This window comes from Schistocerca gregaria, chromosome 7, assembly GCF_023897955.1.
Source record: "Schistocerca gregaria isolate iqSchGreg1 chromosome 7, iqSchGreg1.2, whole genome shotgun sequence".
NCBI classification, from domain to species: Eukaryota; Metazoa; Arthropoda; class Insecta; order Orthoptera; family Acrididae; genus Schistocerca; species Schistocerca gregaria.
The window spans coordinates 196961762-196976105 of NC_064926.1; the positions used below are offsets into that span (position 1 = coordinate 196961762).

At 43.6% G+C, this 14344-nt stretch overlaps 1 protein-coding gene across 1 annotated transcript in view; it reads right to left on the reverse strand.

Annotated features, from left to right (window-relative positions):
- Positions 1-11666, reverse strand: part of LOC126281283 (uncharacterized) — an 895930-nt gene extending 884264 nt beyond the window's left edge. Inside the window, exon 1 of the mRNA XM_049980105.1 lies at positions 11334-11666. Within this exon, the coding sequence (XP_049836062.1) occupies positions 11334-11526 (193 nt within the window). The 5' untranslated portion in view covers positions 11527-11666. The remainder of the gene's footprint in view (positions 1-11333) is intronic.
- Positions 11667-14344: the final 2678 nt, after the last annotated feature.

Consider the following 14344-nt stretch of genomic DNA (forward strand, 5'->3'; position numbering starts at 1 on the left):
ACCCTCAGATTTTCACCTATCTGCCCAACAATCTGCAAGGAGCTCGTTTTTCAAATGAAAATGCGCTCCGAACGTGGCTTGACGAGTTCTTCGCTTCAAAAACACGTGATTTCTACAGTTACTGAATCTAAAAATTGCGCAAGCGCTGGGAGGCTGATGTAAATAGTGAACGACAATATACACTACTGGCCATTAAAATTGCTACACCAAGAAGAAATGCAGATAATAAACGGGTATTCATTGGACTAATATATTATACTAGAACTAATATGAGATTACATTTTCACGCAATTTGGGTGCACAGACCCTGAGAAATCAGTGCCCAGAATAACCACCTCTGACCGTAATAACGGCCCTGATACAACTGGGCATTGAGTCAAACACAGCTTGGATGGCGTGTACAGGTACAGCTGTCCATGCAACTTCAACACGATACCACAGTTCATCGAGAGTAGTGACTGGCGTATTGTGACGAGCCAGTTGCTCGACCACCATTGACCAGACGTTTTCAATTGATGAGAGATCTGGAGAATGTGCTGGCCAGGGCAGCAGTCGAACATTTTCTGTATCCAGAAAGGCTCGTACAGGACCTGCAACACGCGATCGTGAATTATCCTGCTGAAATGTAGGGTTTCGCAGGGATCGAATGAAGGGTAGAGCCACGACTCGTAACACATCTGTCCACTATTCAAAGTGCCGTCAATGCGAACAAGAGGTGACCGAGACGTGTAACCAACGGCACCCCGTACCATTACGCCGGGTGATACGGCAGTATGGCGATGACGAATACACGCTTCCAATGTGCGTTCACTGCGATATCGCCAAACACGGATGCAACCATCGTGATGCTGTAAACAAAAGCTGGGTTCATCTGAAAAAATGATGTTTTGCCATTCGTGCTGCCAGGTTTGTCGTTGAGTACACTATCACAGGCGCTCATGTCTGTGATGCAGCGTCAAGGGTAACCGTAGCCATGGTCTCCGAGCTGATAGTCCATGCTGCTGCAAACGTCGTCGAACTGTTCGTTCAGATGGTTGTTGTCTTGCAAACGCCCCCATCTGTTGACTCAGGGATCGAGACGTGGCTGCACGATCCGTTACAGCCATGAGGATAAGATGCCTGTAATTTCGACTGCTAGTGATACGAGGCCGTCGGGATCCAGCACGGCGTTCAGTATTACCCTCCTGAACCCACCAATTCCATATCCTGCTAACAGTCATTGGATCTCGACCACCGCGAGCAGCAATGTCGCGATACGAGAAACCGCAATCGCGATAGGCAACAATCCGACCTTTATCAAAGTCGGAAACGTGATGGTACGCATTTCTCCTCCTTACACGAGGCATCACGACAACGTTTCACCAGGCAACGCCGGTGAACTGCTCCTTGTGATGAGAAATCGGTTGGAAACTTTCCTCACGTCAGCACGTTGTAGGTGTCGCCACCGGCGCCAACCTTGTGTGAATGCTCTGAAAAGCTAATCATTTGCATATCACAGCATCTTCTTCCTGTCGGTTAACTTTCGCGTCCGTAGCACGTCATCTTCGTTGTGTAGCAATTTTAACGGCCAGTAGTATAATAGCCGTGACTGTAGTCTTTATCATGTATGACTCGCGCAAAGTTGACACTCGACGCGCTGGCTGATGGGAGCGACTGTAAATGGGAAATGCTTTTAGAGTCGCTCCCATCAGCCACCGCGCGGAGTGTCAACTTTATTTGTGCGTAGAATACATCTGTTGCGTTTACTAAAATTATGGAGAAACGCTACGGATTTATGCACCAACCCAATACTTTTGATACACCTTGGTTCCGCGCCTCGATACCAGGTTAGCTGTGTCATACAGAATCCGGTGATTCCTTTATTGCTTCTTGTGATATAGATTAGTGTGCTATCTTGTTGTGGACCACACACACTTGACAAATAAATCGGAGTTGTCGTACTAGAATAGACAAGAACTCGTGCAACAGCATCATCTCGCCTGTCTTGCTAGCACGTCGATCTCATTGTCATAGCCAGGATTCATTACATGGGCGTGAAAATTGCTCGTACGTAGTCCAGAGTTTTCTTTGCTTTCATCGCTCTCTCTTCACTGATGCTCTGTTCCACGTTACTTCTTTCATACACACCCCCTTCCAGGTTTTCACTTACGTAATGCGTAATAGTTTCTAAATAGTTCCATGGCTTCCTGTTATCTACTTAACAAAGCGACTCACGCAGCTGGTATAGGCCGGTTTCCTTTGTCGGTGCAAGTACGCGGAATCACGTGTTCGGCAGAAACTTGACGGAAAGGGGAAGAAGATCCATTTGGAAGTATACTGATGACCTTCGCGAACTACAACTGTGACTGTCTCTCTACTCGCTAAAATTATGAAAGCTACGTGGTGTACTAGAACCATGACGTTTGACATCGATTTACATTTCGTTAATGTCCAAAAGTATACACCAACAATCCAAAACATAAAGACCACTGACCACCTAGACTGAATGCCGGCTTCCTAGCGCTGTGGACATGTGACGCGGCGATAGCACAGTACCCCGTATACATTACACAGAGTTTAATGAATCGTTGTTTCTTATTGTCACTGTCAATCATCTACAGGAGTGAAACTTCCTGGCAGATGAAAACTGTGTTCTCGACCGAGACTCGAACTCGGGACCTTTGCCTTTTGCGGGCAAGTGCTCCACCATCAGCCGTGCTCCACCATTTGCGAACCTTGCAGTACTGAGGTACTGGCAGAATTGAAGTTGTGTAGTTCTGGAAGGTTCGCAGGAAAGCTTCTGTGAAGTTTGGAAGGTAGGAGACGAGGTACTGGAAGAATTGAAGCTGTGGGGACGCGTCGTAAGTCGTGCTTGGGTAGCTCAGATGGTAGAGCACTTTCCCGCGAAAGGCAAAGGTCCCGAGTTCGAGTCTCGGTCCGGCACACAGTTTTAATCTGCCAGAAAGTTTCGTATCAGCGCGCACTCCACTGCAGAGTGAAACTTTAATTCTATAAACAGGAGTTCTTGTATCCTTAGCACGAAATTCTTTCCATCAATGAGACTCGCTATGCTCTACTCCAATGAATGGCTTCATAGTTAAAGAGCTTATGTAGCAGAAGAAGCTAGCGCCACGCTCGACTTAGTTGAGAAAGTGATGTCAAAATGACGTGTCGTGCGATGCGTCCATGCTTTAGACGACGTATTTTATCGTATTTCACAATTTTGGTTTTATAACCTGCAGTATGCCATTTCAAGGCAACGGCACATTCAAGATTCATCACAATATGGGCTCGATTTCTTATAATGAAATGTCAATAATGACGCATCAGCGGTAATAGCCTCAACATACAAACATGAACGATAGTCTACTGAAGCTCCAGACGTAGTTCTCGGAGATGTGGCTGGAGATGGTGACTTATGGAGTATGCCAATACTTTTTTTCCTCTTAGCATTTGTAAGATGTTAGCGAATTTCTTTTTCATGATTTTGTGACTTCTGTCTGATAGAAATCACGGATTAAATTGCTGCAGATGACATGACCAGCAATGGCATTCCTATTCTTGCTTGTCACCAATATTTGGCCGTTTTTTTCCCTAAAATGTCACACCAGAGGTGTACGGCCAGTGTAGGAGATCGCTCCCCACACCATGATGCCGGGTGTTGGCCCTGTGTGGCTCGGTCGTATGCAGTCCTGATTGTGGCACTCACCTGCACGGCGCCAAACACGCATACGACCATCATTGGCACCAAGGCAGAAGCGACTCTCATCGCTGAAGACGACACGTCTCCATTCGTCCCTCCATTCACGCCTGTCGCGACACCACTGGAGGCGGGCTGCACGATGTTGGGGCGTGAGCGGAAGACGGCCTAACGGTGTGCGGGACCGTAGCCCAGCTTCATGGAGATGGTTGCGAATGGTCCTCGCCGATACCCCAGGAGCAACAGTGTCCCTAATTTGCTGGGAAGTGGCGGTGCGGTCCCCTACGGCACTGCGTAGGATCCTACGTTCTTGGCGTGCATCCGTGCATCGCTGCGGTCCGGTCCCAGGTCGACGGGCACGTGCACCTTCCGCCGACCACTGGCGACAACATCGATGTACTGTGGAGACCTCACGCCCCACGTGTTGAGCAATTCGGCGGTACGTCCACCCAGCCTCCCGCATGCCCACTATACGCCCTCGCTCAAAGTCCGTCAACTGCACATACGGTTCACGTCCACGCTGTCGCGTCATGCTACCAGTGTTAAAGACTGCGATGGAGCTCCGTATGCCACGGCAAACTGGCTGACACTGACAGCGGCGGTGCACAAATGCTGCGCAGCTAGCGCCATTCGACGGCCAACACCGCGGTTCCTGGTGTGTCCGCTGTGCCGTGCGTGTGATCATTGCTTGTACAGCCCTCTCGCAGTGTCCGGAGCAAGTATGGTGGGTCTGACACACCGGTGTCAATGTGTTCTTTTTTCCATTTCCAGGAGTGTACATCTGTGGGGATACCAGCATCGATAGCGCTCCTTGCACGGAAAGAATTGCTGGCAGACTGCAATATCTGTGCAGTTAACAAAGAATTACGTGTGCTATGACACATGCAGTCTCGCTGTTATATGGTTAGATCGCAATAAGGCAGTCTGTTCACAACCACCTCATCTCTGTTATTACACCCAGAAGTGAAATCTTCCATACGTCAAAATCATGGCTGATGAGTCATCTTACACGGTGGAGGAACAGATCGTAATGACTTCGTATGTTCATGAGCGATCCCTTATGGGAAAATCAATGAGAGATATTCAGCATGATTTCACTATAGCGTTTCACAAACCTTTCCCATCAAAACCAACAACGTGGGAGACAAAGTTTTACTTAAAAGATAAGCTCCGCTCGCGACGACCACCAAGAATACTAGAAACCTGTCTGGGAGTTGCAGTGTCTGTCGAACGTTCGCCAAAAAGTCAACTCGTAAGCGGTCACAGGAATTGGGGACTCCATGCTCGACATTACAAAAACATATGAAGAATGATTTGAAGTTAAATACCTTTAAACCTTCCTTTGTAAAAGAAATGAGTGACAATGACATAAGAAAACTCCATCAGACCTGTGGGAGAATACCCAATGTCTTCACAAATCTTCTTCCGAGGGGGAAGTGTTTTCTCGAACAAGTCTGTGATATATCGTTGTGCAAAAGCAAGAAACGTTTATTTCTGGAGTACGGAAAACCCAAATTTTTATGAAAAACTTGAACACATCCCACCCCATGTCGTGACCTGGGCTACAGTGTCTGAAACCCACTTGGGAGGTCCATATTTCCTTGATGCGTATCTCACGATGTTAATCTCAATCGGATATTTCCTGGTAAATGAATTTTAGGTTGTTGAGTCCATTTGCCTAAACTTTTAGTGCCCCCCCCCCCCCCCCCCCCCGAAGTCCTAATCGGTAATCTTGTGACAAAGCATTATGGGGTTCATTAAACAAAAGGTTGCTGCCACACATCAAGAGAGTGTTGACAAACTAAAGGTAAAGTATGCTGCTCGAGGTGCATCTACTGATCACAAGCACTATTTTGAGGAAAATTTCACATTGTACATGGAGGAGAATCATACGGTGCTGTACACACAAATTGGAATAAATAATAAAGAGTCGACAAACGACTGTCATTTCTCACATTAATACAATGCAGCCATGTATGAATATGTGATCATCCGGTATATATCCGGAGCAGAGGCCATTGGTAAATTATTCTAGTGATAACGTGGGACTCAAAGGGGAAATCTGCAGATATAAGTGACTTTGACTTAGTGCAAAATGTTAAGGCTTGGCTCCTGGGAATGCCAAAACTGGTTGGCTATTCACGTGCTACTGTCGTGAGCATCTCTGAAAATGACTGAAGCACAATGAAACCACGAGTAGGAGACCAGGTTTTGTTTGTCCACATGCCTCGTCATAGACAGTGGAGGATGAAGGCTTGCCCACTCCATATATCAGGATAAGGGTACGACCTGTGGTGCTGACGTCGTACTACAGCGCTGCAGACACGTGTTTTGGACCAAACCGTTCTGTGCTCGATGTTGAACATTCAGCCTGCAGCAGACAATCCTTATGTATTCCCATGATGATACAAAGACATAGTCAATAACTACTGCAGTGGGCACAATATCATGGAGACTGGACTGTGGATCAATGAAGTCATGTCCCCTGGTTGGATGAATCACGTATCTTGTTACGTCAGGTCGGCAGTTGTGTTAAGATATGTCATGACCTAGGCACACAGCTGCTCGAAGCATGGACCATTCCACAGACGCAGGTTGGTGGGGGGGGGGGGGCATTCACCTGGGCTTCATGAGATCTGTGGTAGTAATTGCAGGCACCAGGACAACTACGGGCTACGTGAACATTACTGTGGACACCTGCAACCCTTGATGCTTGAGGTCTCCCCCAACAGCGATGGTATATTCCAACAGGATAACTGCTCATGTCCTCACCACACCAAATTCGCTTAATCTGAAGTGGGACGCCAATGGGCGCCACCTCTGTACCCACGAACTACACGTCTATAATTGTGGAAACTGTGTAGCTTGTGCATAGACATCTGTTGCCACACACTTCCGGAAAAGCTGCCAAGAACTTGTCGAACCATGCCACAGAGAATCGCTGCTGCGTTTGGTTTCAAATGTGGACGAATATGCTGGTAAGCAGGTGGTCATAATATTTTAGCTCGTCAGTGTTAATTTGAATTATAACAGGATGATAAAAAACTTTCCATTTGAAGGCCATATAGACCAGAATTGGTATGTCAATCGAAGAAAATCGCCATGGTCACTGAAGCAATAATCTCAGCAATGCATCCGGTTGATAACTAGAAGTCAGTAACTGCTGTTGCTCATACTTGTCAGACAGGAATAATCGACCCTTCATGGCCTTTTTTAAGGGACCCAGGCATGATAATCCAATGAGGAGAGATCAGGACTATAGGGCAGGCACTCGAGTTCCTCCCACTCAAGTTGGTATAGCTTCTGCATTACGACATTTGCGATATGGGGACGTGGGTTATCATGAAGCTACAGCACACAATGTCACAGTTTTTCCTTAACGGCATGCCATACTTTCTCCAGTGTTGCGCTGTTGCGCAGTACCGTTCCCAGTAATGGAGAACGAGAAGGCTGATTCTCAGAATGACTGCCGTTTTGTGTCGAATCGCGACCAGCATGAAACTTGGTGTACCATTCCACAACAGTAGATTTTAACAGACATGTTGCCCCATATGCATTCTTCATTCTCTGATGTATGTCTACGGTGTTTGTCCTTCGGTAGCCAAGAAAAGAATAACAGCACGTTGGTCCTGTTTCGACGCATTTGGTAATAACATTGCCACAGTTCACATTTCCGCATTTACCACACGCACGTCGGAAATACATGAGTGCCACAATAATCGTACATGTTGGTGCTTATACAGTTGCATCGGATTCGTGCTACATTGCATTGCTGCAGCAACACTCTCAAACAGGAACTTTCTGATCACACCTTATATAAATGAAATACTGACCTGTTAATAAACAGTGCCTAGTTGTAACACAGTTTAATCAGAACCTTGGTCATCAACTAACTAAATATTTATTGCAAATTTTGTTTCAGTTGCTCAACTAGTGACATTGTGGTAGGATGCTGCATGGGCGAGCGAACAATGTCTGTCCTCTCGCGCGCTAGTCATATGGGCTGCTGCGTTCCTACATGACACTGAGTATGGTCCCCTAGATCTATTCAATATTCGCATTGCAGTTGCGGGATCCAGACCAGAGCAGTCTAATTAGCAGAATACTAAGATTCTGCCGCTGTCGAATTCTGACAAGTTTTTCCTCTACATATCGGGCATAACACAATCTCCTCACAACTAACCAACATTCGAATGTAATTCCTGAATGAGAAACACTTTGCTTACGGTAATCTTTCTTCACACGCAGAATGTTGATAGCGTCCGGTTGCACTGCAATACGAATTATCTGTATATAAAAGTATGCCAATTTTAACGTTTCTTGCGCGGCGCGAATGTAGCGGTACAATTTTACTGGTCAGCAGTGTATATGAGTAAGTTTCAAGAAGGAAACAAGCGGTGGGGTGAGAATAAAAAGTCGGATGTGATCTGTTCAGAACCACAGTGCAAATCTCAAGTGATTTACAGAAACCACGATAAACATAAATATGGATCGCCGAAGGGGTATGAACACCACTACTCCTGAATAAAAGTCCGTTGTACAAAATTACAGCAGCACTTCATTTGCTACGTGAGATAAAAAAAATTATTTAGAGTACATCTACTTTCATTCAGAATGTACATTTAAAACCAGCTATCGAAGATTAACAGCAGGACTCATAATTTGTTGAAAAACAGGAACACTTAGCTTTTTGTTATCATTTTAGCACTTTTCAGCTTCATACTCGACTAGACCAACTCTGGCTACAGTCTTTATCCTCTCCTATTTCCGTTTGCCTTGTTTTCAACAAGTGAAAGTTTGCTAGTGGTAACACTGGTTCCCGTCAGATCTCCAAAGTTGCTGTCGGGTTGGGCTAGCACTTGGATGGGTGACCATACGGTCTCCGAGCGCTGTTGGCAAGCGGGATGCACTCAGCCCTTGTGAGTCAAACTGAGAAGCTACTTGACTGAGAAGTAGCGGCTCTGGTCTCGTAAACTGACATACGCCCGGGAGAGCGCTGTGCTGACCACATGCCCCTCCATATACGCATCCCGTGAAGTCTGAGGATGGCACGGCGGCCGGTCGGTACCGTTGCCCCATCCAAGGCCTGTTCGGACGGAGTTTAGTTTAGAAAATTTGCTACACTGGGTTGGGCTTTCTGCCTAGAGAGGGCTTCTGCAGCACAAGATGATAGACTGCACAAGCATCAGAAAAAAATTTTCCTGAGTGGTCTAGAAAAGTAAAATGGATATTATTTTGAGACAATAAACGACACTAAATTACGAAACTGTTACACTCAAAATTTCCCATGTTACTTTTTTCTTTAATTTAGGCCTACTCTTTGCATTTATTAATCGTTCGCCAACAAAATGCAGGCTTGTATGCATCTCTTGAGCAAATTTCTTTCGCTCTAAATACCTGCAACGTATTGAACAAAGTACTGAACCATTCAATGTTATTTATGGATCTCCAATGAATGGATATGCAAATCTAAGGTGAACTTATAGTTTTAAGTTTTTATAATACGTAATGTCATATTTCCGTGTACTCTGTTACTAAATTTTTGGATGTGTTGAGGGTTATTCAGCTGCCCCTCTCTATGCCGTTTCATGCAACCCGCAATGTTAATGTGACCAAAAACCACACGCGAGCGGTCGGTACGTGCAAACTTTTAGTCGCTCAGAAAAATAAACAAGGCCTTTTTGTAGCAAATTTTATGTAGTTAAATTTTGTTTGGGATACGTTTCCGTTAGAGGCCAAAGTACAAAAGCGACCTTCAAACGCATCTCCACCCCACATTCATCCCTCACGAGTCAAAATTTCTAGCATGTTGTTGGTAGCACTCCCTCCTACCACAGTACAAATATTTCGGACTACACGAACTATTCCCGATATTCGACCTTTTTTCGTCTCTATTGACTGGGCTATTATACCACCAGTATAGTCGGCTATTTCGTTAACATTATTAATTTAAACGTGTCCGTGAGGGTAATGAAAAAAATGGCTTTTGTAAAAGTTAAGTTGAAACTAATTACCTTGACTATTCGTCCAAAATTAACCCTTACAAGCAGAATAGTTTCGAAGTCAGAAGGCTTGACGAATACAACGATGCAATTGTTTACTCTGCGCTGTTAAAAATTCACAACATTGTAAGCTAAAATTTACACAAAGTTAATTTTACAATTCGCAAGTGCTCGATTAAGTCGGTGGCGTAGTACGGCCAATCAATGAAGACCAAAAAAGGTGGGAAATAATTCGTGCAGTCGCAAATTTTTTAGAGAGTGGTAGGAGGGAGCGCCATGAGCAACATACTAGAAACCCTGACCGGTGGAGGCTTTGTGTGGGATTAGGAGTGCGTCTGAAGATAACTTTTCTAAGTTAACTCAAGAACTACGCCCCTAGCGAAAACGTCTCCCAGTACAAAATTAAATACATTAAATTTCCTAATTTTTCTGCAAGACTAACTCTTAGCACGTAGCGAACGAGTGAATACGAAAATCTCGCGCTTGGTTTTTGAAAGCCAGATATAACATTGTGGATTGCATAAATCGACATCGCTAGGGGCAGCTGAGTCACCTTGCATACTCTTCAGTGACGACACAAATATGTTGAAAGGTAAATAAATACAATGTGGATTATTAACACCCATAGAAAGATGTGGTGTTGATTTCGCTTCACATTAAGTTCAACGTTGTGTTATTCGCTGAAGCTTGATATAATCTCATGCAAAACGTATGTCTTTTTCTTAGCTATGTGTGTTGCATGTCCGATATACAATGCCCTGTGTTGTACAATGATTTGCGGTCTCAGCGGTGATGCGGTCATCGTGTCGTATCAAAGTCTCTATCCACACGATCAAGGATTATATATATAAAGCATTAAAAGGTAAGATCAGTTTACTACTTAGAAGACCCAGCAAAAAAGTTTCTCAGGTGGCGGAGTGGAAGTCTTCCGTTCCTACAAAATGCGCACCGGATTACAGGCGGCTAACGCGGCACCATACGGTGTCAACACAAAATCAAAAAGAATTAGGATTATGAGTGTGTCACGAAAGGTGTTTCTTGTTTTTGGGAATATGAATTGCAAACCTCGACTAGAAAGGTGCTTCCACACGCACCGTACAGTTTTGTGAATCGCTAAAAACTGTGTGACAGAGAGCGCAGGTGGCCCTGCGAGCGCGCAGCTACCGGCAAGTCTGTATTTTGGATGAAAGACACATTGTTGCAGTCACTGAACACTTTTAAGATACAGCAGCGCAAAGCGGCATTATAACATGCAATTTGTTCTTGTAAAGTAAAGGAACCGTGGGCGGGAGTTCGTAGTATCAGCATTGGAATCATAGCGTGTCAGCAGGAAAAGATGACAATCAGCATTATTACGAAACATTAAGAACAAATTCTACTCAATCGTGACTAATAAATTTCTTCTGACACTAATAAAGGCGGGAACATAAGAACTGTTATGATACGCCCTGCGCGACACCGAGTCCTACTGTCAGTGTTCCTTAGTCATGTTTATGGAATGATGAAGCGTTTGTTATCCAGTAACTGTTCATTACTTAATATTATAATAATAATACCGTGGGTTTTTAAAGCGAATAGTAAAACAGCAGACTCGTGTCACTTTCTAAACAAAAACGTAACAACAGAAGAGAGATAATTGCTCCAGTAGTTACCTTTTCTTCGTCCGTAGGGCCCAGCAAACGTCGTATTCTTCCCAATAACATTTTCATCGATGTATTTTATTAACTTCGATGTCTCTTCAGTTTTCTTTGGTGGGGTGGTGGAGCTAATCTTTCTAGCACGCAACGGATATTCTTCCGGCAAAGAATAAAATCTTCTATTTCCAAATGTTTTCTTAGAAGTCATTATCACACAGACTTCTCTTAAAACATAACACGTTCACTCACAAACAATAGTGCCGCGTTACCACGTCTTGCTTCGTTAACGGCGAACGAGTAAATTAACCTTACACGCGCTTCCAGCGAAAACGCAACACTGTCTGCGAACCCCAGCGCTGGCTACATGCTTCTGTTTTCTGCTCTGCAGTGCTGCCAACACAAACCGCTATTGTCACTGACCTTCTCAACCTGTCGACTGTCGAGAATATTGCAAAAAGTGCAGCAGCTGTTTTCGGCGCGAAAGAAAAATGTTATTATTGCAGAGTTACGCGGTTCTGCAGTAAACAAAATACACTGGATTAATGGCGGGATGTCTGCGATAAATAAATGCTCATTAGATAATCGTAAGTAAAATACGATTACTGGAGGTTTAATTAACCCATAACACGTGCATCATCAAGGCAGCTCCCGAAAATAATCAACGGCACTCTGTACTGTTCGTCTATGAACAGATTCTAATAAACAATATTCCGATTACAGTAACACGTCAGTCATTACCGTCTCCGTGATAGATAATCACTGTTAAGGTAACTTGCGTAAACGAGAGCTCACGACCCAGCAAAATGTTTACAGATATGTGCAAAATCATTAGAAACATTATTCGTTATGTGGCATGATACCGTTGAAAACTCAGATGTTATAACTGAAAAAGTCAAATATAAGAACCTCCGAAGAACAGGCGACACAATATGCATTATAACACCGTGCACAATATGTAAGTAAGCAAAAGGAAAATTGCATAAAAGTTTATCAGTGTGTCCAATACGATGGTAACAACAAATTAAAAGCAGTGTTCTTATGTGAAATACAAGACATTATGAGCCACTGAACCTGGGCTGACTGACAGTCATATAGGTAATTTGACAATGAAGGTACTGCCTTGAGATGACTGGGGTGTTTGTGTTGTCCTCATCATTTCATCATCATTCATGCAAGTGGCAAGATTGGACAGAGGACAAGTTGGGAATTTGCACAAGTGCTGTTAACCGTGCAGTTGAGCACCCCACAGTCCAAAGCATTATCATCATCATCAATGAAGGACTTCATGTAGACCTAAACATTAAGATGGAGTTAGTGTATACTGGATATTAAAACAGAGGATCTCCTATTACAACAATTAAATATAATTTGAATGTAGTAGCATTCCCCAAAGTAGAGAACAAGAAAAGCTGTAGGATCAAACAGAATGGATGAGTGATGAAGCAGTGAGACAGCTCAGGAAGCTGTAGGAACTAAAATGAATAGGTCTAGGTGAAAGCTATAAAATGTTACAAAAAAGTGCAGAACAAACAGAGGCAAAAGTAAGAAAAATTAACACCGATATAATGAACTCAAGAAATAAGATAAACATTGCTTGGGATAAAATTAATGCCAAAAGAAAGCAAAAAGATGTATCAAACAAAGAGAGAGAGGTAAGGTCAGTGAAAATAGGTAACTCAACGTTTACAGATGGTGCAGAAAGCAAACATGCTCAATAATAATTATGTAAGTGTGGTAGACAACTGGAAAGAAAAAGTCCAAAAACAAAGGACACTAGGATATAAAAACATCATACAGTGCCATGTTCTCAGAACCTGTCACAAAAGATGGACTGAATAAAACTGTACAGAAACTAAAGGTAAGAAAGGTCAGCTGGTGATTATGAAAAATCAAATCACATAATATGGTCAATAAGTGAACAAATAATCACACCATTGCTGGATGTAGCAAACAAGTCTTTCAGAGATACAATTTTGGCAGAAAAAGCAAGGTTTTGCCTTCATACAAGGAAGGGGAATAGAATAGAGTACAACAGTACAGAATTTTTATTGTCACGTGACATGTCATGTACAATCATTTGATTGAAACATTATGAAAAGGACAGTTGCTACTCACCGTATAGTGGGCATGATGAGTCACAGATAGGCACAACAAAAAGACTGTCAGAAAGTGATCTTTCAGCCAACAAGGCCTTTGTCAAACACACGCACATGCACATGACCACAGTCTCTGGCAGTTGAGGCTCACTTTCTGACAGTCTTTTTGTTGTGCCTGTCTGTAACTCAGCATCTCTGCTATATCATCAGTAGCAACTATGCTTTTCATAATATTGTTATATTTCATCCTTGTTTGACTGAAATGTTAATGACTTGTCAATGAGTTCAGTATATTCCTACACAGGTATATATAAAAACAACATACTCAAATGTTAAAAGAAAGTGTATGCACATACATGTTACAATGACCCAAACAACTACAGACCAGTTTCACAAGTACAGAGCACTTTAACTGATATCAGGTTTCTCTAAAATCCTGGAAATGCTTATGTATAATTTATTTCTTGTCTTTCTGAACAAAGACAATATTCTTGTACACATGGCCTATTTGAGAAACAATTTGCCACTCAAATGCCTCATTGTCTGGCTGTCCTCCTGGCCCTCCCTCCCACTATTTCCCTTGCACATTTTCACTCTCCCACTTTTCCCCACTAGTGGTGATACACCTTGTATACAAATCTTGCACTTGGGCACCCCAAGTGCCCCTGTCAGTTTGACACTCCAAGTGGCCGGTACTAATGTGGTACACCTTGCAGAGAAATCTTACAGTTGTGGCAACCCTCTTTGCTTGGCGTCCCAAGTGGTGGGTTGTGTCTTTTGGGCCTTAAACTGGCACTGCTTGTACCATCACATCGTGGTTTCCGGAAAGGTAAATCTACAGACTCAGCAATTGCCTGTCTGACAGAATATATTATACAGTCTAACACCATACTAACTGTTAATTGACTGTGACTGTTTCAAAGATATGAA